At 40.2% G+C, this 27,229-nt stretch overlaps 1 protein-coding gene across 1 annotated transcript in view; it reads right to left on the bottom strand.

Annotated features, from left to right (window-relative positions):
- Positions 1-27,229, bottom strand: part of ABI3BP (ABI family member 3 binding protein) — a 365,114-nt gene that overhangs the window by 188,692 nt on the left and 149,193 nt on the right. Inside the window, exons 7-8 of the mRNA XM_075852779.1 lie at positions 11,270-11,321; positions 10,706-10,762 (exon numbers count right to left, since the gene is read on the bottom strand). Of these exons, the coding sequence (XP_075708894.1) occupies positions 10,706-10,762; positions 11,270-11,321 (109 nt within the window). The remainder of the gene's footprint in view (positions 1-10,705; positions 10,763-11,269; positions 11,322-27,229) is intronic.

Below are 27,229 nucleotides of genomic sequence, written 5' to 3'. Positions count from 1 at the left end.
TGCGTCCTTAAAGAGGCTCTGTCACCACATTATAAGTGCCCTATCTCCTACATAAGGAGATGGGCGCTATAATGTAGGTGACAGCAGTGCTTTTTATTTAAAAAAACGATCTGTTTTCTCCACTTTATTAGCGATTTTAGATTTATGCTAATGAGTTGCTTAATGCCCAAGTGGGCGTGTTTTAGACCAAGTGGGCGTTGTACAGAGGAGTGTATGACGCTGACCAATCAGCGTCATGCACTCCTCTCCATTCATTTAGTCAGCGCAAAGGGATCCTTTTAGATCACTGTGTGCTGTCTTATACTAACACATTAACAATACTGAAGTGCTTAGACAATGAATAGACATTCCACGGGATGTCTATTCACAATCTCTGCACTTCGTTACTGTTTCTGTGGTAGTTACAGCAGATCATGCGTAATCTCGTTGTAACCTGTCATCTACAGCGTAATCTGGTGAGATTACGCTTCCTCTGCTGTAAGTACCACAGACAGAGTAACGAAGTGCAGAGATTGTGAATAGACATCCCATGGAATGTCTATTCACTGTCTAAACACTTCAGTATCGTTAATGTGTTAGTATAAGACAGCACATACTGATCTAGAAGGATCCCTATGTGCCGAGGAAATGAATGGAGAGGAGTGCATGACGCTGATTGGTCACTGATTGGTCAGCGTCATACACTCCTCTGTACAACGCCCACTTGGTCTAAAGTAAAAACACGCCCACTTGGGCATTAAGCAACTCATTAGCATAAATATAAAATCGCTAATAAAGTGGTGAAAACAGATCGTTTTTTTTAAAATAAAAAGCACTGCTGTCACCCACATTATAGCGCCCATCTCCTTATGTAGGAGATAGGGCACTTATAATGTGGTGACAGAGCCTCTTTAAGGGGAACCTGTCACCAGCATTTCACCTATTGAACTTTACTTATCCCTCACTGGCCGCTGCTATCAAAAGTTAATTGCCGTTATCCCATCTCCCAAGCTCTTCCTCCGACTGTAAATAACGGTCTGCAAACATTTTGCGCTTTTTATCGTAATAATCCGGTGTCCCTTTGTGCGCACACACCAGAAGAAGACATCAATGCACAAGCGCAGGATTTTGTGTGCTGGGGGAAGGCGAGGAGCTGTAAACTCGGAAACACTTGAGGAATGAAGATTTGACTCTTTTCAAACTAAGGTTTGACTCTTTTATGCTCATTAGCATACGGTGTGGGAACACTAAAAAACGGAATACTAAAGCTACAGAGCTGACTAAGAAGACAATTATAGGTTATATAGAAATGATTTTTCACCCACTACCATCCGGTATTGCTGGTTTAATAGGTGAAATGCTGGTGACAGGTTCCCTTTAAGGGGTTAAAGAAGCACTCAGGTGAATTTTTTTTCCATTCCCATGTTTGATAATGTGAAAGGCATTCGGATCTCAATATAGGAAATTGTTCTTTACCATAAGAGTAGTCATTAGTTATAAAGTTATAACTGCCCCCCTCTTGTTTAAAAATGTGATTAAGTGAAACGTAGTGAGGAGTATTGTCCCTATACTTTACAGGTATCCGCTCTGTTCTGTGCCGCTGTTGAATTATTTGATCTATACTCTGATGCCCTGAATCCTACATATCCCACGTATGCTGTAGGGACCAAAAGTTAGTATCTCAATGAAAGTCTATGAGAACCTCCCTTTGAGTATCATAGACTAACATTGTAAGACTGATCTCCGTTCCTTACAGCAGACACTGTAGGATTTGGGTGGTCAGAGTAGGGATCACATAACCCAAAAGCGGCCAAGAACGGACTAGCTAACTGTCAAATAAAGTGCCAAGTAACCAATACAACTCACTACACTTTACTTAATTATATTTTTAAACAAAGGGGGGGGGGGGCAGCAGATATAACTCTTTAACTAATAACTACTATTACTGTAAAGAACCCTTTCCTCTACTGATGTCTGAAATGCCTTTCGTACACTCGTAAAGAATGGCGCATTGTCCTCTGTACAGTTCTTGGAATTAATACATCATGTGCCAGTTCTTTGTAATAACCACACATATATTTATACATGTTGATAAGTCACCTCTGAGGTGTCCTTTTCATAGCTGAACAAGCATGATTTTTCTAGCCTTTAATTGTAAGAAAAATCTCAAAGGTGCCCCCCTTTGAACCCTCTCCAGCTCTCCTACGTATAAGTTGATGATTAATTGATATACATTTTTTTTAATGGCAAAATGCATGAAAAAGTTGGACAACATACTGCACATGTATGTGATAATGCGAGACGATGTTAAGTACTGAAAATAACAGAATACAAATTAGTAGGGATTTAATTATATCAAATCTTATACCACTATTTAGAGAAGATGTAATTGTTTCCATTCTACATGATGTAACAGATTGAGCCTTATTTGTATAGGGGCTTCTTACATGTATTTGTACTTTGCTAGGTGCTTTCTCTAGGTGCTGTGTTTCTGTATAGTGAGCTTTCAGTTTGTTTTTTCATTTTGTAGTACAGTCCTGTGATGTCACTAAGAGACTGCACATTGATTTCATTTGAGCAGCTGTTATTTTTGGCAACAAAAAGTGTAATCTCTCACAGGGCTAACATGAACAATTGCCTGTGACGTGTCTTAGGTTAAACAGGGTTGAAATGTAATAAATATACAGATATATTGCTAAAACTTTATATATTTCGAAATCAATTCTAAGACAATTTATACACAACAACACGGTAAGTTCAGACGTAGCTTAAATACTGCGGATTTTCCGCAATGGAGTTTGCTGTATAAAATCTGCGGCATAATACAGTAGCAACAGAGTGGATGAGATTTGAACAAACCTCATCCACATGCTGCGTAAATGGGAAGCGGAAAAAACGCTCAGAAATTGCCCTGCGGTGCAGCATGTCAATTGTATTTGCATAAACGCTGGTTTTCTGTTGCGGGTTTTCCCCATTGAATTCAATGGGGAGGTAAAACCTGCAACAAATAGCAGATGTTGCAATTTTTGCAGCGGAAAAGCTGCGGTTCCGCATCTCAGAATCGCATCTCAGATTTTTATTTTTTTACACTTAGCCAGAATTCTGTGATCTTCGTCTAGGCTGGCCTCCTGGGATGATGTTTCATCCCATGTGACCACTGCAGTCAATCACATGCTACAGCGGTCACAAGGGATAAAAACTTCATCCCAGGGGGCCGGCCTGCAGAAAGACAGAGGGATGCGTCGTATTACTACATAAGTATGAAACATATATTTATTTTTTTTTAGTGCAGTTTTCCGCAGTGGACATTCTGACCAAAAAACGGCACCACAATTTGGTGTGTTTTTTTTGTCCGGCTTCGCTGAGGCGCTCAAGGTGGACACGCTGTGTGCTTTTACACAGCATATCTGCCCTTTGTGAACATTAGACTAAAACTTGCAAGGGTCAAGTCCTGCCTTATGTCCACAAACCCCTTTTACTTTCAGAAACCCCACTTTGTAAACATTTATAGAAGGAACTGATGGACAGTGGCAATCCAAATTAACCCCTTAGTGACCAGCCTATTTTAGGCCCTAATGACCAAGCTATTTTTTTTTTCGTTTTTCTATAGTCTCATTTAAAGAGCTATAACTTTTTTATTTTTCCATTGTCATAGCTGTATGAGGACTTGTTTTTTTGCGGGATTAGTTGTACTTTTTAATGGCACCATTTTTGGGTACATGTCATTTTAAAACTCTTTTGAACTAAAATTATTTGTTTTTGCATTGTCGCTTTCCAAGAGCTGTAATATTTTTATTTTTCTGTCAATGTAGTGGTATGTGGGCTTATTTTTTGCAGGACGAGCACAAGGCGTAGTTTTGATTGGTACTCTTTTGGGGTACATGGCACTTATTTATTACGTTTTGTTATGAGTTTTTTAGGGCGTTCACCTTGCGGTTTAAATGACATGTTAACTTTATAGTTTTGGTCATTATGGTAGCGGCGACACCATATATGTGTACTTTTATTTATTTTTTACACTTTTACTAAATAAAACCCCTTGCTTGTTTTTTAAAATCTGTATAACTTTTATTTAACATTAATTACTTATTTTTTTAGTCCCATTAGGGGACTTAACTATGCGATCTTAGTATACCAAAGCATTATTGCCTGTCAGTGTAAATCTGACATGTAATCTATTAGGACGTGCCCCTGGCATATAGCCGAGGCAGACCTCGGGACCTTTATTAGGCACCCGGCTGCCATGACACCCCATCGGAGGCCCCCGATTGCATTTGCGGGCCGCCGATGGATGACAGAGGGAGCTACTTCCCTCTGTAAATGATTTAAATGCCGCAGTCGCTATTGACAGCAGCATTTAACAGGTTGAACGGCCGCAATCAAAGTAAACTTCGATCGCTACCATTGGAGCAGAAGCCCGTCTGTCATCAGACAGCCGAGTACCCGCTCCAGGCTGCACTGGACACCCATGCAGGACTTAGACTAGGCTGCCATGAAAAGGCGGCAGCCTAGCCTAAGGCTCCTTCGTGACCGCTGTGAAAAGGCGTATTCGTGGTCATTAAGGGGTTAATGCTACACAGAATAGTATGTAATGTCCATCACAACATGAAATGAGTCATTAATGTTTTAACCCTTTCCCGCTCCTGGACGTACTATTAGGTCATGGTAGCTGTATCATTTGCGCTCCATGACCTAATAGTACATCACGGGAGTAACGGCCATTTCGGCCGTCTTCCCGACACATACATGAGCTGTGACAGCTGCTGTCTCGTACAGCAGTTGCCGCAGCTCCTACAGCGGGGACCGATCACTGTGTCCCCGCTGATTAACTCCTTAAAAGCTGCGTTCAATAGCGATCGCGGCTTTTTAGGGGTTAAGCTACCATTGCCGGCCTGCTACACAATAGCGGCCGGCGATGGTGACTATGGCAACCGGACACCTAACAATGGCGTCCGGCTATGTCATCGACGGAAGCCTAGTGGGTCCTGACAAAGTCAGGACCCACTATGCTTGCTGTCAGATAGTAGTTGACAGCTCCAATACACTGCACTACGCATGTAGTGCAGTGTATTAGAATAGCGATCAGGGCCTATTGCCCTCAAGTCCCCTAGTGGGACAAAGTAATAAAGTAAAAAAAAGATGTGTAAAAAGAAGAAAATAAAAGTTTTAAAAGTGCTAAAATTAAAAATCCCCCTTTTTCCCTTATCAGGCCTTTATTATTAATAAAAATATATAAACAAACAAATAAACTAAACATAATTGGTATCGCCACGTCCGTAACGGCCTGAACTATAAAATTATTTTATTATTTATCCTGCGCGGTGAACGCCGTAAAAGAAAATAATAAAAAACTGTACCAGAATCACAATTGTTTGGTCACTTCACCTCCCAAAAAATAGAATAAAAAGAGATCAAAAAGTCGCATGTACCTAAAAATGGTACTGATTGAAACTACAGTTCGTTACGCAAAAATAAGTCCTCGCACGGTTGTCTTGATGGAAAAATAAAAAAGTTCTGGCTCTTAGAATAAGGTAACACAAAAAGTGAATGATTTTTTACAAAACTTATTTTATTGTGCAAACGCCATAAGGCATAAAAAAAACCCCTATAAACATATGGTATCGCCGTAATCGTATCGCCCCGCAGAATAAATTGAAAATGTCATTTATAGCGCACAGTGAACGCTGTACAAAAAATTGAATAAAAAAATAATAGTAGAATTGCTGTTTTTTAGTCACCACGCCACTTAAAAATAGAATAAAACCTGATCAAAAACCTGCATGCACCCCATGAAAACTACAATGAATTCTTCAAGGGGTCTAGTTTCCAAAATAGGGTCACTTTGCCACTGTTTTGGCACCACAAGACCTCCATAAACCGGACATGGTGCCTAATAAAAAAAGAGGCCTCATAATCCTCTAGGTGCTCCTTTGCTTCTGAGGCCGGTGCTTCAGTCCATTACCGCCCTAGGGCCACATGTGGGATATTTCTCAAAACTGCAGAATCTGGGCAATAAGTATTAAGTTGCGTTTCTCTGGTAAAACCTTTTGTGTTATAGAATAAAATTGTATAAAAAGGATATTCTGACAAAAAATAAATAAATGTAAATTTCACCTTTACTTTGCTCTAAATTCCCGTGAAACACCTAAAGAGTTCAAAACTTTCTGAATGCTGTTGTGAATACTTTGAGGGGTCTAGTTTCTAAACTGGGGTGTTTGATAGGGGTTTCTAATATATAGGCCCCTCAAAGCCACTTCAGAACTGAACTGGAACCTAAAAAAAATTAATAAATGAGGCAATACTTCGCTTCTTACATTATACTGATAATGAGCAGCGCCCACCCCGAGATGGCCCCAGTTTTGACCGTTTGTATAAACGGAGACCTCTATTAGACCGTTTCAGTGCCCGGTTTTCCCAAGCATACACCCCCCGAGAAGTTTATTTTTATTGATGAGTCCTTGGTAGATTTTAAAGGGAGGCTTCAATTCCGCCAGTACCTGCCGAGTAAGAGGGCAAGGTATGGCGTGAAGATGTATAAGCTGTCCGAGAGCATCAGGGTATACCTACAAATTTAGGATATATGAAGGGAAGGACACCTGTATTCAGCCCCCAGAATGCCCCCCCTTACTGGGAGTTAATGCAAAAATTCTGTGGGATTTGGTGCACCCACTGCTGGACCAGGGTTACCACTTCTATCTGGATAATTTTTATACCAGCGTCCCACTCTTCAAGTGCCTCGCTTCCAGAAGTCATGCGGCACTGCTAGAAGAAATCTGAGAGACCTCCCTAAGATTCTGCTTGGGCAAACACTCACAACAACAACAACAACAACAACAACAACAAAACATGCCCACACCAGTACCCATGTACCTGTACATGCCCACACCAGTACCCATGTACAAGTACAGAGACTCCCAAACCAGACTGCATCCTGGACTACAATAGGTACATGGGAGGGGTGGACTTGTCAGATCAAGTCCTGAAGCCTTACACCACCATGCGGTGTGGTATAAGAAGCTGGCCGTGCACATCATTATCAAGAACCTAATCTTTAGGGACCAAGAAGGGGGCACCCAGTACTTCTGGAAGTGAGGCCACACGCATCGTACCAGGGCAACACTTTCCAGAAGAAGTTCCCCGAACTGGCAAGAAGGGAAAAAGTCAAAAGAGGTGTAAAGTCTGCTATAAGAGGGGGATAAGGGAAGACACAATATATCAATGTGACACGTGTTCCGAAAAACCAGGGCTCTGTATAAAAGTGTTTTAAAATTTACCATACATCCCTTCGATTTTTAATCTACCCTGACGCACTCCGCACAGCTTATCCCCCTCATCTTTCCCTTCTGAGCCCTGCTGTGTGCCCAGGCAGCTGATAACAGCCACATGTAGGGTATTGCCGTACCCAGGAGAACCCACATTGCAGTTTATATGCAGTTTCTATGTTACAGAAAAAAAATGGAATATAATTGAAATTCAGCAAGAAAAATTAAATTTGCAAATTTCACCCCCACTTTGCTTTAATTCCTGTGAAATTCCTAAGGGGTTAAAAAACTTTCTAAATGCTGTTTTGAATACCTTGAGGGGTCTAGTTGTTAAAATGGGGTGTTTTATGGGGGTTTCTAATACATAGGCCCCTCAAAGCCCCTTCAGAACTGAACAGGTACCTTGCAGTTTTTCACAAATAAACACTGAATATATCGACCAAATTTTACCACTAACATAAAGCCCAATGTCTCACGAGGAAACATTCTCAGAATCGCTTGGATAAGTTTAAGCATTCTGAAGTTATTACCACATAAAGTGAAATATGTCAGATTTCAAAAATGGGCTCTGAGCCTTAAGGCCAAAACAAGGCTGCGTCCTTAAGGGGTTAATGTATTTTTATTTTCAATTCTATTTTCATTAGGAATTTACACAGTCATAGTCCAGACATGAAGATGCACAGTTATAGAGGATGTCTTTTGCACACTTTTAGTATCAGTCTGCATTTAAAAGATATGTCGGTTTATAAATCCAAAAAGATTCAGAGAGATGTGGACTTTTAAGGCTAGTTATGAAAAGCTAGAGCCCAAAATCAAAGCTTTATAGAATCATATGAGCTTAAAGGGGTTGTCTGTGCTCTGTGACTGGCTCTACACTCTGGTTCATAGAGGGCAGCCTAGTGCAGAGGATTTCCCTCTATGTCATCTATATGCCCTATTGTTTTCCTGAGACAACCCCTTTGACATAGTCCAGAAATGACTAATGACATTTTGTTAGTGTGTTAAACTTGGCATTTAATGTACAGATATAATTAATATAATGCAGCCTCCAATGCAAATGTGAACATAGCATTACACCAAAACAATGGAAGGATAAGAGTTATATAATAAAGCTCTAACCACCTTTAATTATAAATTGTGGAAGGATAAGCTAAATGTGCAGCTCATATGATTCTATAAAGCTCTCCGTGAGGGCTCTAGCATTTCATAACTATCTTTAGATGCCCACATCTCTCTGATTCTTTTTGGAATTATATAATGTATATATGTACAAATGTATTTATCCTGATCAAGCAGGAGGACCTATACTATTTTGACAGTAATTTAGTAATCTACTGGTTGGAGGTGGAGATCCATAACTTCTGGGAGAGGAAAAGTCTAGGTCATTCTCAAGTCCAGCCCCAAGTAGTCAGGTTTGTGGAGAACTAGTCAGTTGGAGGAATCAGGATTTTGTGATATTTGAGGGAAAGTGTTTTCTCGATAGCTCCCTGGCCTAGACATAACTGTTTAAGGGGTGTTTAGGAGCAGTCCATGCGTGCCGATGGAGGGAGTGAAGGTAGGAAGTGGTAAAGTAGAGTAGATTCCCTGATAACAAGAGGTGATAAGTCTGCAGTGCTGGTCATGCGACACAAAGATAACATGCAAGTTCCCTACTACGGCATATTAACAAATAAGTGACAGACTGCTGAAATCACGGTGTCTGGCACTACTTTATGCTGCCCGAAGATAGAAGACAGAACTTTTTACATGAGGTTGGGAAGGGAGAGTAGGGATTTAGAAGGAAAAATTATATATCATCTGCATACGCAGCCACTCTTTGGTGTGAGTAACCAAGTGTAACACCTGTGATTTCACTGATTTTCTGCAGGGAGAGTTTTAAAGAAAGTATGAAGAGGAGAGGGGATGGGGACATCCCACACAGGTACTATTAATTATGGGGAAGAAAGACGTTAATTTTTAACAATGCCATAGGTTTAGATTAAAGGGAGCAGATCCAGGAGAGCAAGGAGTGAGCCAGGAAAATATGTTTCAGGGTTTGAGCAAAGTATTCTCAATCCACTTTATCAAGCACTTTTTTTGAGTCTGTGGATTACAGCAAGAGACAAACTGTCTTCAATGTGGAGAAATGGAGGATATACCATGCTCTCGTGTTATTATCCCTAACTTCCCATTAAGGAAACATCCTGCCTGGTCAGTGTGGATAAGGGCGTGGATATGTGGAATAAGTCGGGAAGCTAGACTCTTGGCGTACGGCTTTACATTAAGGTTAAGGAGAGAAATGGGTCGGTAATTGACAAGGTGATTTTTAAAATTTTATTCTCCAGCCGGAATGTGTGGTCTGCTTCAGGCCTGCCTCCTGAGATGACGTTTCATCCCAGGAGACGGCTGCATCCTGTGATTAGCTGCAGTGTCAGCCACATAGGATGAAGCGTCATCACAGGAGGCCGGCCCTCTGACGTCATCCAGGCCGGCCTCTTGGGGTGACGTTTTAGCCCATGTGACCGCCACTACAGCCTGCGATTCGCTGCAGCGGTCACCTGGGATGAAACATCATCCCAGGAGGCCAGCCTGGAGGAAGAAACACAGACTCCTATGTAAGTATAAGATTTTTTTTTTTCAGATTTGAGTTTTTTGCTGCGGAATCGCTGCAAACCCGCCACAAAATTTAGTGGGGAAAATCCGCAACAAATAAGCAGCGTTTACGCATATACAATTGACATGCCGTGGAATAAAATTCTGCACCGCAGGTTAATTTCTGAGCATTTTTTCCTCTCAGTATTTACGCAGCATGTGGATGAGATTTGTTTTATTTTATCCACTTTGCTGCTACTGTATTTGCTGTGGATTTTCCGCAACGAATTGCGTTGCGGAAAATTCGCAGTATTTACGCAATGTGTGAACTGACCCCTAAGGTCGATTCTCGTGATTTGTGCAATGTTTCCAGCTGTTTAATCCAGTTTAACAGATCTAGTGAGCGCAATATCCTTTTCACACTTCAAACAGGCACCATGCTTGATCAGAAGGCCCCTGATGTAGCATTTATGTGCTTCCCATGTGCCAAGGAGGCGAACATTGGGGTGAGACTAAAGAAAAAAGTATTGAAGTAATTCTGAGGGTATTTGGGAAGCTTCTTCCAAGTTAAGGTGAAGTGAGTCATTCAATTTTCTTTTCGTTTTGGGTGATTTAGCGAAAGCGATGTCAATGCTTATTACAGTTTTATGTAACTATGGTTTATTCATAAGAACAGTTTACACCTGTGCGAGCAGCACATTTTTAGAAGACAAACATCAAGCAGAGATCTTGAAGATGGAGTACCAAAATGGAATGGAATAAAGTATATTAGGAAATTTCATAACTTCATTTTACAAGGATTAATTATGTTTTGCTATGATGCCAAAATAATGTAATATATGGAAATTATTGAAAAATATAATTCAAACACAAACAGTGAACCAAATAAATACCTGGATTTTTTTCAGTCGGTGGAGGTGCAGGGGTGGATTTAGTAAGATTCTGAAATCCTGGGAAAAAATTTAATCATTATTGTGCTGCTGATATCAGTTATGAATTTCATAATATTGTTCAAATAAATAATTATTGATAAATTGTTATACTGTGCCATAATCATGAGGAAAAAAAAATCATATATATTTTATCTACAATGCTTTTCATAGCTATGATTTTATATTCAAATTATGACTTTTTCCTCATAATTGTTTCTCAAGATAATAATTACAACTCTAAGAACGTTAGTTAGCCCCAGCTCTTCTGTAATGTTCACTCCATATAATGCTAATAAAAATCTACATGTCTTAGCACATTTTTATTAATGATTTTTTTTAAATTAATCACTAGTTAGACTGTTCTATCATGTCTGATTTGTTTGAAGGAATGCATGCTGCCCAGCACCTTGTGATAATTTATTTGGGGAATCATATATTTTTCACCTTATTTTTTATATACACAAACTGTGTGTATTATGAAATTGAATAGCTGTATCATTAATGTATAAAAACTTGAGATGTTACCTTGCTTCACCTTAGTCACTGGAATAAATGCCTTTGTGTCTTCTGTAGCATACTGTAAACAAATCAAATGAATTGCATGATTATGAATTGCAAAAAGAAGAATTATGGGAACTGTACACGGCCTATATACAATAAATACCATGGATAGTAAAAAAGAACTGCCCTAAGAACTTTAGATGTACAGATAATTTACTAAATTAATTAAATTATTTACATTATTTAGGCTAATTCAAAGAGGTTTGACAAGCCTTCAAACAGTTTGGGTTTTGGATCTTAAAGGGGTCTTCCCAACTTATAAAGTAATGGCATATCGCTAGGACTTCATAATCGGTGGGTGTCTGACCTCTGGGACTTCTACCCGCTGTGAAGAGAACTGCAGCACAGCCTCACTCAAGTGAATGCTGGGTTGCAGGGAGCGCCGCCGTGCAGAGAAAACTTGGAAGGGGCGCAGTGCTAAATCAGCCCTACGGCTCCTTTATTTTGAGGATGTGTGGGGGTCCCAGTGGTCAGACCCCCACTGATCATATCCTAGCAGTATGCCATTACTTTATAAAATGGGAATAACCCTTTAATCCCTAAGGACACAGCCTATTTTAGACTTCAGGATGCAGACCCACTTTTCAAATCTGGCATGTGTCACTTTATGTGGTAATAACTTTAGAATGCTTTTACTAATCCAAGTGATTTTGAGAATATTTTTTCATGACAGATTATACTTTAATTTGGTGGTAAATTTTGGTCAATATGTTTACTATTAATTTAGCAAAAAAATCCAAAATTGAAAGAAAATGTAGCATTCTCCTAAATTTGAAATCCTCTGCTTTTAAAATGGATAATGGTACCAAAGAAATCAGTATATAAATAAGGTTTACCTTATGTCTTCTTTTTGTTGACATAATGTTTTTACAAAATTTTTTTTTTTTTAGGATGTTAACCCCTTGAGTACCCAGCTCATTTTGGCCTTGAGGACCAGACCCATTTTTTCAAATCTGACATGTATCACTTTATGTGGTAATAACTCCGGAATGCTTTTACCTATCCAATTGATTCTGAGATTGTTTTCTCGTGACACATTGGACTTTAGTTTAGTGCAAAAATTTGGTCGATAAATTCATTCCTTATTTGTGAAAAACACCAACATTTAGCGAAAATATGAAGAAATTATGATTTTTCCCATTTTAAATGTATCTGCTTGTAAAACAGATGGTAATACCACACAAAATAGTTACCAATTAACATATCCCATATGTCTACTTTATGTTTGCATCGTTTTTTGAACATTCTTTTATTTTTCTATGACCTCACAAGGCTTAGAACTTTAGCAGCAATTTCTCATATTTTTAAGAAAATTTCAAAAAGCGATTTTTTCAGGGACGAGTTCAGTTCTGAAGTGGTTTTGAGTGCCCTATATATTAGAAACCCCCATAAAACACCCCATTTTGAAAACTGCACCCCTCAAAGTATCTAAAACAGCATTCAGAAAGTGTTTCAACTCTTTAGGCGTTTTACAGGAATTGAAGGAAAGTAGAGCTGAAATTTTCAAATTTCATTTTTTTTTACAAAATTCATATGTAATACATTTTCTTCTGTACCACAGAAGGTTTTACCTGAGAAACGCAACTCAATATTTATTGCCCAGATTCTGCAGTTTTTAGAAATATCCCACATGTGGCCCTAGTGCGCTAATGGACTGAAACACAGGCCTCAGAAGCAAAGGAGCACCTCTTGGATTTTGGGGCCTCCTTTTTTCAGAATATATTTTAGGCACCATGTCAGGTTTGAAGAGGTCTTGTGGTGCCAAAACAGTGGAAACCCCCAAAAGTGACCCCCATTTTTTAAACTACACACCTCAGGGAATTTATCTAGGGGTATAGTTAGCATTTTGACCCCACAGGTATTTTGCTATATTTTCTGGAGTTAGTCTGTGAAAATGAAAATCTACTTTTTTTCTGGAAAAACGTAAAAATTTCTAATTTTTGCAAGAAATAAAGGAGAGAAAGCACCCCAACATTTGTAAAGCAATTTCTCGCGATTACGGAAATACCCCATATGTGGTAATAAACTGCTGTTTGGACCCACAGCAGGGCTCAGAAGGGAGGGAGCGCCATTTGGATTTTGGAGCTCTGATTTTACTGGAATGGTTTTCAGTGCCGTGTCACGTTTGCAACGCCCTGGAGGGACCTAAACAGTGGAATCCCCCCAAAAGTGACCCCATTTTGGAAACTATACCCCTCAAGGAATTTTTCTAGTGGTATAGTTATCATTTTGACCCCACAGGTTTTTTGCTGAATTTATTGGAATTAGTCTGTGAAGATGAAAAGAGACTTTTTTTTGGAAAAAACACAGAATTTTCTAATTTTTATAAGGAATAAAGGAGAAAAAGCACCTCAACATTTGTAAAGCAATTTCTCCTGATTACGGAAATACCCCATATGTGGTAATAAATTGCTGTTTGGACCCATGGCAGGGCTCAGAAGGGATGGAGCACCATTTGGATTTTGCAGCTCAGATTTTGCTGAATTGGTTTCTGGGGGCCATGTCGCGAGTCCCTGAAGTACCAGTACAGTAGAAATTCCCCAGATGTGATCCCAATTTGGAGACTATACCCCTGAAAGAATTAAATTAGAGGTGTAGTGAGCATTTTGAGCCCTCAGGTGTTTTATAGATTTTATTAGAATTGGTCCGTGAAATATAACCTGTAGCTTTAGCTCAGAATTTTTCATTTCCACAAGGAATACAGGAGAAAAGACACCCCAAAATGTGTTACACAATTTCTCCTGATTACGGAAATACCCCATATGTGGTTGTAAACGGCTATTTGGACATACGGCAAGGGTCTAAACGGAAAAAGTGAAATTTCGTTTTTGGAGTGGAGATTTTACAAAATTTGTTTTTGACGCCATGTTGCATTGCGCTGAGGTACCAGTACAGTGAAAACTCCCGAGAAGTGACCCCATTTAGGAAACTACACCCCTCAAGGAATTCATCTAGAAGTGTAGTGAGCATTTTGACCCCCAAAGGTTTTGCAGAAATTAGTGCACAGTGGATGTTGCAGATTGAAAATTGACATTTTCCACATGTATGCTATTTCAGTGCCCAATGCGTTGGGCCCAGCTTGTACCACTGGAGACATACGCCCCATAAATTGTTAAACTGTTCTCCAGAGTACGGTAATACCCCATATGTGGTCATAAACCGCTGTTTGGGCACACTGCCAGGCCCAGAAGGAGCGCCATTTGGCTTTTGGAGCGCAGATTTTGCTTGGTAGTAGTTTTGTTTAGTGTTTTACTGGTGTTTCAGTTTATAATGTGGGGGCATATGTAATCTGTGCGGAGTACATACATTTTTTGCGTGACACACTGTCGTTTTTATTGGTACCATGTTTGGCTACGCGCGACTTTTTGATCACTTTTTATTCCATTTTTTTGGAAACAACGTGACCAAAAAAGGAAATTCTGCCATTGTTTTTTATGGTATTTTTTTTACGGTGTTCACCGTGCGGGATAAATAATATGATATTTTTTTAGGTCAGGCCGATACGAACGCGGCGATACCTATTATGTCTAGTTTTTGTCTTTTTTTTCATTTTTTTTCTAATTATAAAGGGCTTGATCAGGGAAACAAGGCGATTATTGTTTTTATTACGTAAAACTTGTATTTATTTATTTATCTAAAACTTTTTTTTTTACTTTTTTTTTTACTTTTTTTTCACTTTTTATTTTACACATACTAGGGGACTGGAAGATCTGATCTTCTGATCCCCTGCACAATACACTGCACTACTTCTGTATGTACTGATGTAGTGCAGTGTATTGTAACTGTCACTTTACAACTGACAGTTGAGCCTATTACGTCCTGCCTTGGGCAGGACCTAATAGGCTCCCGTACCTGGCAACCAGGAAGCCGTTGCTAGGCTTCCTGGTTGCCATTGCAACCATCAGAAGAACCCCGCGATTTTTCGCGGGGGGGGCAAAGGGGTGCAGAGGGAGCCCCCTCCCTCTGTATCTATCACTTAAATGCCGCTGTCGCTATTGACAGCGGCATTTAAGGGGTTAAACTACAGCGATCGGAGAGGACAGTGATCGCTGTAGTTGCAGTGGGATGTCGGCTGTATATTACAGCCGACATCCGATGAAGATGGAGCGAGCACAGCTCCTGTGCCCGCTTCATCCTCAGGGCGTTACTATACGCCCATTTTCGGGAAGGGGTTAATAAAAAGTGTTTTTTTTTTTTTTACACTGCTTTCTCTGATCTCCTCACGTATCTCACAGAAATGAGGAGATCAGAGAAAGTGACAGGAGCTTTCTCCTGCAGACGACGTCACAGATGGCTGTGATTGGTCAGTCTTCAGAGACTGACCAATCACAGCAATCGCCGGCATTGGGGACTGCTAATTGGTCCCCAGGCCGGTAGCAGAGACGGTTAGCTGTCAATGACAGCTGCCGCCGCTGTTCTGTCACTATGTGATTTCACATAGTGACAGTTTATTCCTGCGCCGTAATAGTACGTCGAAGGTACGCTGGCATAAGTGGCCAGCGACGTACTATTACGTCAAAGGTACGCAAGGGGTTAAGGATTCTAAGTTTAATAGCAGTTTTTCAAAATTTTAACCAAATTTGTAAAACCTATTTTTTGGCACCACTTCAGTTTTGAAGTTGTTTTTAGGAGCCTACATATTAGAAACCCCCTAAAAATCAACTTATTTTACAAAAATGCACCCCTTAACGTATTTAAAAACAGCATTTAGGAAATTTGTTAACTTTGTAGTTGTTTCACAGTGGAAATGATGACGTTTTGGGGCAGATGTACTTGGGCTCTCCCCATTCTTGTTCCCAAATATTAGGGCCTTGATAACAACCTGAAGGAATGTTCCTGTCTGGCCTGCACATCAGGATAGCATGTAAGCATTATAGAATGCCATCTGTATTATGTGCACGATCAGCTTTTTGCGGTAAATCTGGGTATTGTACAAAATATCCGCGATCCAGTACTGCTTCATTTTTGTCTTCTTTACTTGCAACAAGGCTCAAAAACATCATCAGCTATGCTGCATCTATGAAGTCTACCTGTAGGGTCTTGCTGGGGTATAAATTAGTCTGGGTCATCATTTTGCAACACTATTTTCCAAGAGCCATAACATTTTAATTTTCTGTTGACATAGCCGTATGAGGGCTGTTTATTTTGTGAAACGAGCTGTAATTTTAATGGCATCATTTTGGGGTACATACAATATATGGACAAAAGTATTGGGACACACCTCTTAATTATCTAATTCAGGTTTTTCATTCAGTTCCATTGCCACAAGTGTATAAATTCAAGAATCTAACCATGCAGTCTGCCCTTACAAAGATTTGCAAAAAATTGGATTGGTCTAAAGAGCTCATTGAATTAGAGCGTGATACTGTAATAGGATGCCAACATGGCAACAAGTCAGTTCATTAAATTTCTTCCCGCCTCGATATTCCACTATCTACTGCGAGTGGTATTATTGAAAATTGTACCTGTTTAAGAACCACAGCAACTCAGCTACGAAGTGGCAGAACGCGTAAAGTTACAGAGCAGGATCACAGAGTGCTGAGGCGCGCAGTGCATAAAAGTCGCCAATGCTGCTTACATAATAACTTTAGAATTCCAAAGCTCCTCTGGCATTAACATCCGCACAAAAATTGTGTACTTGGAGCTTCATGGCATAGGTTTCCATGGATGAGCAGCTGCATGCAAGTCATACATCACCCAGTACAATGCCAAGCATTGGATGGATCAGTGCAATGCACGCCGCCACTGGACTCTGGAGCAGTGGAAACGTGTTCTGTGGAGTGACACATCACGCTTGTCTTACTGGCAGTCTGCTGAACAAGTCTGGGTTTGACGAATGCCAGGAAAACATTACCTGCCTGACTGCATTGTGCCAAGTGTAAAGTTTGGTGGGGGAGAGATAATGCTACGGGCTTGTTTTTCAGAGATTGACAAAAAAAACAATCCTAGGCCCATTAGTTCCAAGAAAGAGAAAACTTAATGTTTTAGCATACCAAGACATTTTGGACAATTATATGCTTCCAACTTTGTGGGAACAATTTGAGGAAGGCCTTTTTCTGTTACAGTGTGAAAGGAAATTTGGAAAAATTTGCATTCTTCTAAATTTGAAACCTCTGCTTTTAAAATGGATAATGATACCACACAAATTCGTAAATAAATAAGGTTTACCTTATGTCTTTTTTATATTTACATCAAGAGGTAAGTTTTCATTGAGCATTTAAAGGTTTATTCTGTTGAAAAATGTTGGATGGAATGAGTGAGTAAGTTCCAGAAGAGAGAAAAGGCACAGGATAAGTTTTAGATGCGACATTATGAGGGGGTGATTAGGAATGGTAGGAGAGGAGGTTGTCATTGGCAGAGCGAAGGTTGCGTGTGGAGTAGTATATGTGAACTAGAGAAGAAATGTAGCACTTAGCAAAATTGGATAGGGTTGTGTAGGTTAAGGCCCTTTTATGGACGCTGATCTCTGATCTTTGCTCTGTGCAAAGAGGGCAGCAATCACACGATGAATGAGCAAACTCTTGTTCGTCAGCTGCATGCACTTTAAAGCGGTTGAAGTTGTAACGTCCAATGGGGTTATGGGTCCACTGGGCTATTCTGCCGTAACGGTGTAGATGCTGGACAGACAGGTATAAGACCGTCACAGGTAGATGGTATCTCAATGGAAGTAGCCACAGGACTCAGGATATTGACTGGTAAAAGACACAGGATACAGTACCTTTGCAGGCTAATACTGGGAAAGTACAACATTGCTCAGACACTGGGAAAGCGGGTAGAGATCCTTATATAGTCCAGAGTATGCAGGGATAGGTTGGGGGCACTATTCCTGATGCGCGCGCTGGTTCTTTGAGAAATAGCCGGAGCGCATGCGCACCCTACCTGTCCCGGAGGCAGGTGGCGGAGGACACTGGCTGTGAGTATACACAGGCTGACAGCTGCGGCCGCTGGCATGGAGTAGGTCTGCGGCCGTCAGCGCTATACCTGCCCCGCATTGGACTATCTCTTTTTGTTAGAAGAGTTCCATTTCAATTAGCTAATCACAGGGTGCCCTGCTGCTCGGACCTTCAGCGATCAGTTTTAATCTGTGGTGTAACCCAACAACAGGTGTTCAAAATCCCTGTAGCACCACAGCAGGGGAAATTAAGCATTACACAATGTCAATTGAAATCAATGTACTGTCTATGTAATGCATGAAAGTGCCAGGTCCTCCAGAGTAAGAGATGGTCTTTGTAGACATTTTCTACTCTGTCTAATGGATGAAGGTCCTAAAAGGGTATTTGAAAAATGTTTTATTATACAAAGATTAAAGGCTATGTACACTTCTGCAAGTTTTTTTTTATTTTTTATTAAATCATTATTTATTTAAATCATAAATTATTATTTATACAAAACATTGATTTGAAAAAAACAAAGTGTAAATAGTCTTTAAGTTGTACTTATATAAAACTGGAAAGCTAAACTAGTTTTTCTTACTTAATATTGATTAAAATAATATATATATGTTTAAATAAATATTTATAATATTAAATAAATAAGTAACTCTGGATACTTTTACTTTAGGTTGACACACTTATTACAGTCCTGAGATATGCCACTAGTTCTAAGAAAGTTTTAATAGCGAATATTGCAGACTTAATTTACTAATATTTGTATTCAAAATATCCCAAGGAAATAAGAAATTAATCTATCACCTGTATCTCACAATGCAATGCTTCAAGTGAATGGCTAGACAAAAATATATATGCTTATTTCGATCTGGCTTTCATGTGGTATATTAGAATGATGTAATATTTGCATAATTGTTTATGGTTCCTTTCCTTTGCCAAAATGTCTGTTTTGTTCCCTATTTGTTTGTAGCTTTCTCTGAGCTCACTTAACCGCTTCCCGACTGCCCATAGTAAATTCACGTCGGCGCTTGCTGGGCTCTGTGCAGCGCCAACGTGAATTCACGGTGGGTGTTAAAAGCGCGATCCGGGTGTCTCAGAGTAGCGCTGACATCCGGATCGTGCTGTTAGCCCCTGCCTCTGGTCCCGGAGACATGATCGGGACCTAATTGGTTCAGGTCCCGGTCATGTGATCGCAGGGAAAATTTGTTGTAGCAACGAACTGGAAAGTTTGTTGCTACAACAAACTTTCCCGAGGACCAATTGCGGGTGCTGCAGTCGGTTATAAGGCAAAACCGGAGGCCATACAACAGCCCCCGGGTCTGCCATGCACGGCAGCCTATGAGAACCAGCCGGAGGTCGGTCCTCATAAGCTTCCTGTCAGTGTGACTCTCAGCGTCACACTGACAGTTTATAATACGTTACACTACCTAGGTAGCGTAATGTATTATAGCAGCCATCAGTGCTCCAGGTCTTCAAGTAAAACAAGTAAAAAGTAAAAAACAAAAGTAATAAAAACCCAAACTATAAAACTATAATATTATTTTTCCCGCACGGTGAACACTATTTTTGTCATCAACCCTCCCAAGATATAGAATGAAAAGTGATCAAAAAGTCTTATGTACCCCAAAATAGTACCAATAAAAACTAAAACCCGTCCCGCAAAAAACAAGCCCTTGCACAGCATTTTTGACTGAAAAATAAAAAAGTTATGGCTCTCAGAATATGGTGACACAAAAAATAATTTTTTTTATAGAAAAGTGATTTTATTGCGCAAACGCCACAAAACATAAAAAAACGATATACATATGATATCACCGTAATTGTATCGACCCGCAGAATAAAGTAAAATGTAATTTATAGCGCACGGTGAAAACTGTAAAAAAAAAAAGACAAAAAACATTGTCAGAATTGAGTTTGTTTTGTCACATTGCTTGCCAAAAAAATCTAATAAAAAGTGATAAAGAAAAATCACATGTACCCTAAAATGGTACCAATGAAAACTACAGATTGTTCCGCAACAAATAAGCCATGCACAGCTCCGGGGAAGAAAAAATAAAAAAAGTTCTGACTCTCAGAATATAGGGACAGAAATTGTGCAGTGTCCAAAAGCAGATAAGATCGGGCGCCATTTATCAGTGCGACATCGACCACATATCTGCAGATTATTTATTTACCGAATTATTATACCCTCTTATTATGTCCTGATGTACTCTGCACAGATTACATATGCCCCCACATTATAAACTGAAATACCAGCAAACCCCCAAACAGAACAGTTACCAAGCACAATCTGCGCTCCAAAAGCCAAATGGCGTTCCCTCCCTTCTCAGCCCCACAGCGTGCCCAAACAACAGCTTACGTCCACATATATGATATTTTATTTCCGGGAGAACCCGCTCAACATTGTATGAGGTATTTGTCTTCAGTGGCACAAACTGGGCACAACATATTGTGCATTAAAATGGCATATCAGTGGAAAATTTAAATTTTCACTTAGCACCATCCGCTGCGCATTAACGCCTTCGCGCACCACGACTTAATAGGATGTCGTGGTGTGGGGGGTTATATATGGAGCGGGCTCATGCGCTGTGCCCGCTCCATATTCTGCAGGTTTCCGCTGTGTATTACAGCTGACACCCGGGACTAATGGACAGGAACAGCGATCGCGCTGTTACAGGAGCCTGTAAAAATGATATTATACTGCAATACATTAGTACTGCAGTGTATTGTACCAGCGACCTAATGATCGCTCGTTCCAGTCCCCTAAAGGGACTTTTGGGAGGTTTCCACTGTTTTGGTACCTCAGGGGCTTTGCAAATGCGACATGACACCCGAAAACCATTCCAGCTAAATTTGAGCTCCAAAAGCCAAATAATTTTCCTTCCCTTCTGAGTCCTGCCGTGGGTCCAAACAGCAGTTTATTACCACATATGGCATATTGCTGTAATCAGGACAAATTGCGTTACAAATTTTGGGGTGATTTTTCTCCTTTATTCATTGAAAAATTAAACATTTCTATGTTTTTTCAGAAAAAAGTAAATTTTATTTTCACTGCCTAATTCCACTAAATTCAGTGCAGTCAAAATGCTAACTATACCCCTAGAAAAATTTCTTGAGGGGTGTAGTCTTGAAAATGGGGTCACTTTTGGGAGGTTTCCACTGTCTTGCTTCCTCCAGGGTGTTGCAAACGCGACATGGCACTGAAAACCAATCAAGAAAATCCAAATGGCGCTCCTTCCCTTCTGAGCTCTGCCGTGGGTCCAAAAAGCAGTTTAGTACCACATATGGGGTATTGCCATAATCGGGAGAAGTATCTTTACAAGTTTTGGGGTGCTTTTTATTCTTTATTCCTTGCAAATATTATTTTTTTAATATTTTCACTTTCACAGACAAACTCCAATAAATATAGCAAAAGATCTGTGGGGTCAAGATGCTAACTGTACCCCTAGATAAATTCCTTGAGGTGTGTAGTTTCCAAAACCGTGTCAGTTTTGGGGGATTTCCACTGTTTTGGCACTACAAGACCTCTTCAAACCTGAATTGGTGCCTAAAATATATTCTAAAAAAAGGAGGCCCCAAAATCCACTAGGTGCTCCATTGCTTCTGAGGCCGGTGTTTCAGTCCATTATCACACTAGAGTCACATGTGGGATATTTCTAAAAACTGCAGAATCTGGGCAATAAATATTGAGTTACATTTCTCTGGTAAAACCTTCTGTGTTACAGAAAAAAATGTATTACAAATGAATTTCAGCAAAAAAAAAATTATTTGTCAATTTCCCCTCTACTTTGCTTTCATTCCTGTGAAGCGCCTAAAGGCTGGATTCACACGAGCACATTACGTCCGTAATGGACGGACGTATTTCGGCCGGAAGACCCGGACCGAACACACTGCAGGGAGCCGGGCTCCTAGCATCATAGTTATGTACGATGCTAGGAGTCCCTGCCTCTCCGTGGAACTACTGTCCCGTACTGAAAACATGATTACAGTACGGGACAGTAGTTCGGGACTTCCGGCCGAAATACGTCCGTCCATTATGGACGTAATGTGCTCGTGTGAATCCAGCCAAAGGGTTAAGAAACTTTCTGAATGCTGTTTAAAATACTTTGAGGGGTGCAATTTATAATATGGGGGGATTTATGGGGTCTATCTAGTACATAAGGCCCTCAAAGCCGCTTCAGAACTGAACTGGTCCGTGGAAAAATAGCCTTTTGAAATTTTCTTGGAAATGTGAGAAATTGCTGCTAAAGTTCTAAGCCTTGTAACGTCCTAGAAAAATAAAATAATGTTCAAAAAATGATGCAAATATAAAGTAGACATATGGAATATGTGAAATAGTAACTATTTTGTGTGGTATTACTATCTTTTTACAAGCAGATACATTTAAAATGAGAAAAATCATAATTTTTGCACATTTTCTCTAAATTTTGGTGTTTTTCACAAATAAGCAATGAATTTATTGATCACATTTTTCCACTAACATAAAGTACAATATATCACGAGAAAACAATCTTAGAATCGCTTGGATAGGCAAAAGCATTCCAGAGTTATTATCACATAAATTGACACGTCAGATTTGAAAAAATGGGGCTGGTCCTGAAGGCCAAAATGAGCTCGGTCCTGAAAGGGTTAAAGAGACTCTGTCACCACATTATAAGTGCCCTATCTCCTACATAATCTGATCGGCACTGTAATGTAGATAACAACAGTGTTTTTTATTTTGAATACCGATCATTTTTGGGCAGGTTATGAGCAATTTTATATTTATGCTAATTTGTTTATTTATAGACAACTGGGCGTTTTTTACCTTTTTACCAAGTGGGCGTTGTAAAGAGAAGTGTATGACGCTGACCAATCAGCGTCATACACTTCTCTCAATTCATGTCCATTTGTACTCACTCGCGAGATCACGCTGTGCTGTCACATACACCCGCATTAACTTTACTGAAGTGTCTTGAGAGTGAATAGACATCACCTCCAGCCAGGACGTGATGTCTATTCACACTCCCAACACTTCGGTAAAGTTTGTGTGGGACTTACTCTCACAGCACAGAATTGGTCAGAGTCATACACTTCTCTTTACAACGCCCACTTGGTAAAAAGGTAAAAAACGCCCAGTTGTCTATTAAGAAACAAATTAGCATAAATCTAAAATTGCTCATAACTTGCTTTTAAAAATTTTCAAAATAAAAAAACACTGTTGTTATCTACATTACAGTGCCAATCACATTATGTAAGAGGTAGGGCACTTATAATGTGGTGACAGAGCCTCTTTAAGTGCACATGTATACATAGACTTTAAAAATGAAATGCTGAGAAGGATAAAGGGTGAGATGACACGAGAGCAGCAGTCTTTAGCCTTTTGGCAAACACAATGTAAGGGTTCTCTTACACGGCAAAACGAGTTATGTATGGGGACGAGCGCTCGTTACTACGATTGCTTGTTCCCATACATTTCTATCATGTCAGCAGCTTTTCTCGCTGTTTACAAAGGGAGATGTGCTGATGACAATTATAATATTTTGTGCTGTATAAATGATACAGTCAGCCGATAAGCGAGTGTTTGCTCATTCATCGGCTCATTGTTGCCCTGTTTAAATAGGGCTATGATCGGGAACAAGTGTTCTGTGAATGCTCGTTTGCCCGATAATTGGCCGTGTAAAATGTCAGATAGATGCAGGTCCCACCTCTATCTCCAGAACGGGCCCCCTAAATCCCGTTCAGCCGCTGTGTGTTGCAGTTGAATGAGGTAAATTCCGACCATGAAAAACGTTATATGGTCTCGACTTACGTAAACATCGTAACTCGCTGAGCTGCGCTGTTTCCGTAAGTCTCATAGAACTTAATGGTAGTTACGTATCCTGTGGATATGTCATAAATGTCTCTGATGGGAGTACAGTTTATAGAAAAGATACTTACGCTGCTAGGATACATAATCAGACCACTCAAATAATGAGACAGAAACTCAATCCTGTCATCAGTCATTGAAAAGATTAAGTTTGCTATGTAGGACTGCGGAGGCTGAAGACGGTGCTTTCCAGCTCTGCACTTAGTAACAAAAGAAACAGAAATTCAGACTAGCCAGGACTGGCCATCAGGGCAGTATTATTTTGTTTAAATCATTTAATCCCTTTGAACTACAGTTGGCTGTACTGTAACAAAGTAATTTTAGCAACATATCTAATCATTTTAGATTATTTTATGTTGGTCTTAGTTTAAGAAATACTGCAGAAAGATATTAGATTAATATGATTAATACATTAAGGCAGCATGGTGGCTCAGTGGTTTGCACTGTTGACTTGGTGTTCTGGGTTAATTTCCGAACAAGGACAACATCTACTTGAAGTTTGAATGTTGTGTACATGTGTGTATGATTTTCCTACCTGCACTATGGTTTCCTTCCACACTCTAAAAACATACAGATAGGTTAACTGGCTTCCAATTAAAGTGACCCTAGTTTGTGCATTTAAAATAGAAAATTTAGGTTGTAAGCCCCATTGGAAACAGGGACTGATCGGAGTGATAGCAATCTCTGTGTAGTGTTCCAGCCTTCAGTTGTCAGAGCCTTCTGGGAGATATATCCATGCAACAGCTGGAGAGCCACAGGCTGGGGATCACTTCTCTAATACAACTTATACCTTTTAGCCATAACATTAAAACCACTGACAGGTGAAGTAAATAACAATGATTATCTTGTTACAATGGCACCTGTCAAGGGGTGGGATATATTAGGCAGCAAGTGGACAGTGAGTTCTTGAAGTTGATGTGTTGGAAGTTGGAAAAATGGGCAAGTGTAAAGATCTGAGCGACTTTGACAAGGTGATGGCAACATGACTGGGTGAGATACTTCCAAAATGACAGGTCTTGTAGGATGGTCCAGGTATGCAGTTGTTAGTACCTACCAAAAGTGGTCCAAGAAAGGAATATCAGTGAGACGCCGATAGAGTCATAAGGGACTTTTAAACCTGCCGATATTCAGCCAGTGCAGTGAGCACCGATCAACGAGAGATCGTTGATCGGGGCTTGTTTGCTTCCGTCACACGGAACTATGGATGGGTACGAGCGGTCGTTACATTATTATTATGTCGGCAGCGCGTCTCCCTGAGAGGGGGAGAGGGAGAGGTGCTGCCGACAACGAAAATATTTAACTTTTTTAAAACAATACGACCAGCAGATGATCAAGCGTTTGCTCGTTCATTTGCTGATCGCTGCCCTTTTACACAGGGCAATTATCGACAACGAGCATTCTATGAACACTCGTCTGCATAATAATCTCCCAGTGTAAAACCCAATATAAGCGCCGAAGGCTCATTTATGCTTGTGGGGAGCAAAGGCTAACCAGTCTGGTCCAACCCCAAAGAAGAGCTATTGTAGAACAAATTGCTGAAAAAGTTATTGCTGGCTATGATAGAAAGGTGTCAGAATCACAGTGAATTGCGGCTTAATGCATTTGTGGCTGTGTACACGAAGACCAGTTAGAACTCCCCTGCTGACCCCTGTCAACTACTGAAAGCGCACGTTATGGACATGTGAGCATCAGAACTGGACCGTGGAGCAATGGAAGAAGGTGACCTGGTCTGATAACTGATATTTTTTCTTTATGTACGTCACTTGTCTGGGGAATAAGTGACATCAGAATGCACTATGGGAATAAGGCAAGTCGGCAGAGGCATTGTAAAGGGGACCTACACAATATTAGGCAGGTGGGGGGTTTAATTTTATGGCAAAACAGTGTACAGTATATCATGGTAACTTGAATTCTGCTTATTTGACAAGGACTCAGTTGGGGGAGGAACAACTTTCCATGTTAAGCACAGGACAGGCCACAGAAAAATGCCAAGTGGCAGGGGTACTGTACTGTGCTTTTGCAAGGTCTAGCTCAAAAGTTCTGGCTGCAGTTCTAAGAGCTTTTCATATAGTCCTGACCCAGAAGTCAAGTGACAGCAACAAGGTCAAGATTCAGTAATGCCAAGACATCCCTAATGTGGTAGGTGGACCACAGTATCTTGATGCCGCCAACAGCTAAAAAGCCTCATGCATGGGGAATACTGGTCTAAGGAGTCAGCTGTTCTGTTTCTCAGTTATTTCACTGTATATGAAAATGTGGACTGGCCTAGGAATCTTAAATTCAATTTATTTCATAATCCTGCCAAATGTATTATTCCAGTCAGTGTACACAATTTTCATTCAGTAAAAATACATTTTATTTCCTAGAAACCAATATTGTAAATTGTGTAGTGTCTTTTATTACTAGTCCTGCATAAACATTTTTTTCTCTCTCCACTTACACACTTATTTGACATGTATGTTGTTGAAATTAAATAACTAAAAACAAAATCCATTTTCCAAGCTCATGAAAATATGGATAAATAACCAAACATTTTTGGATACAGAATTACCAAACAACATTGATACTATACTTTAAAGGAACAGTGTCACCACAAATTTTTTTTCCATGTCAGTTTAATGTTAGTGTTTTATTAAAAACGTTTTTATTTATTTGTGTGTTTGTGTGTTACTTTTTTCTATTTTTTCACTTTTTCTTCCCTATGGGGGCTGCCATTTTTTTTTCCATTTCTGTATGTGTCGATTAACGACACATACAGACATGGAATACGGCATCCACAGTCCCATAGGGACTGCGAACGGGGCCCGTCCCATCCACTTCTGTGTACGCCGTCTGTGTGGGAACTGCGCATGCGCCGCTCCCACACAGTCCAATTTGAAATGCGCGCCGTCCGGCGCCATTTTCCTGTGGACCGGAAGTCGCGGCCGGACAGTAAGATTACTACTTCCGGTCGCGGCTTCCGGACTTGTGCACTTGGACCAGCGGCAGCAGACGGAGCGGATGGGCCGGAGGGAGCCGCGGCGGCAGGAGCAGGTAAGAGATTTCTATGTATGTTCGTGTTTGTGTGTGTTTACTACTGTATGTAAACCTACTACTGGCTATCTATTGCCGCATATCACCACCTTGTCTTTTCCTCCTGGTGTTTTTCAAGCATTTATCTTGTACTCCAATAAAGTGGAAACCTAGTTT

The sequence above is a fragment of the Rhinoderma darwinii genome, chromosome 2, assembly GCF_050947455.1.
Source record: "Rhinoderma darwinii isolate aRhiDar2 chromosome 2, aRhiDar2.hap1, whole genome shotgun sequence".
In the NCBI taxonomy this organism is placed as follows: Eukaryota; Metazoa; Chordata; class Amphibia; order Anura; family Rhinodermatidae; genus Rhinoderma; species Rhinoderma darwinii.
The sequence above is the reverse complement of the archived record's forward strand: the minus strand, read 5'-3'. Positions and strand labels throughout refer to the sequence as shown.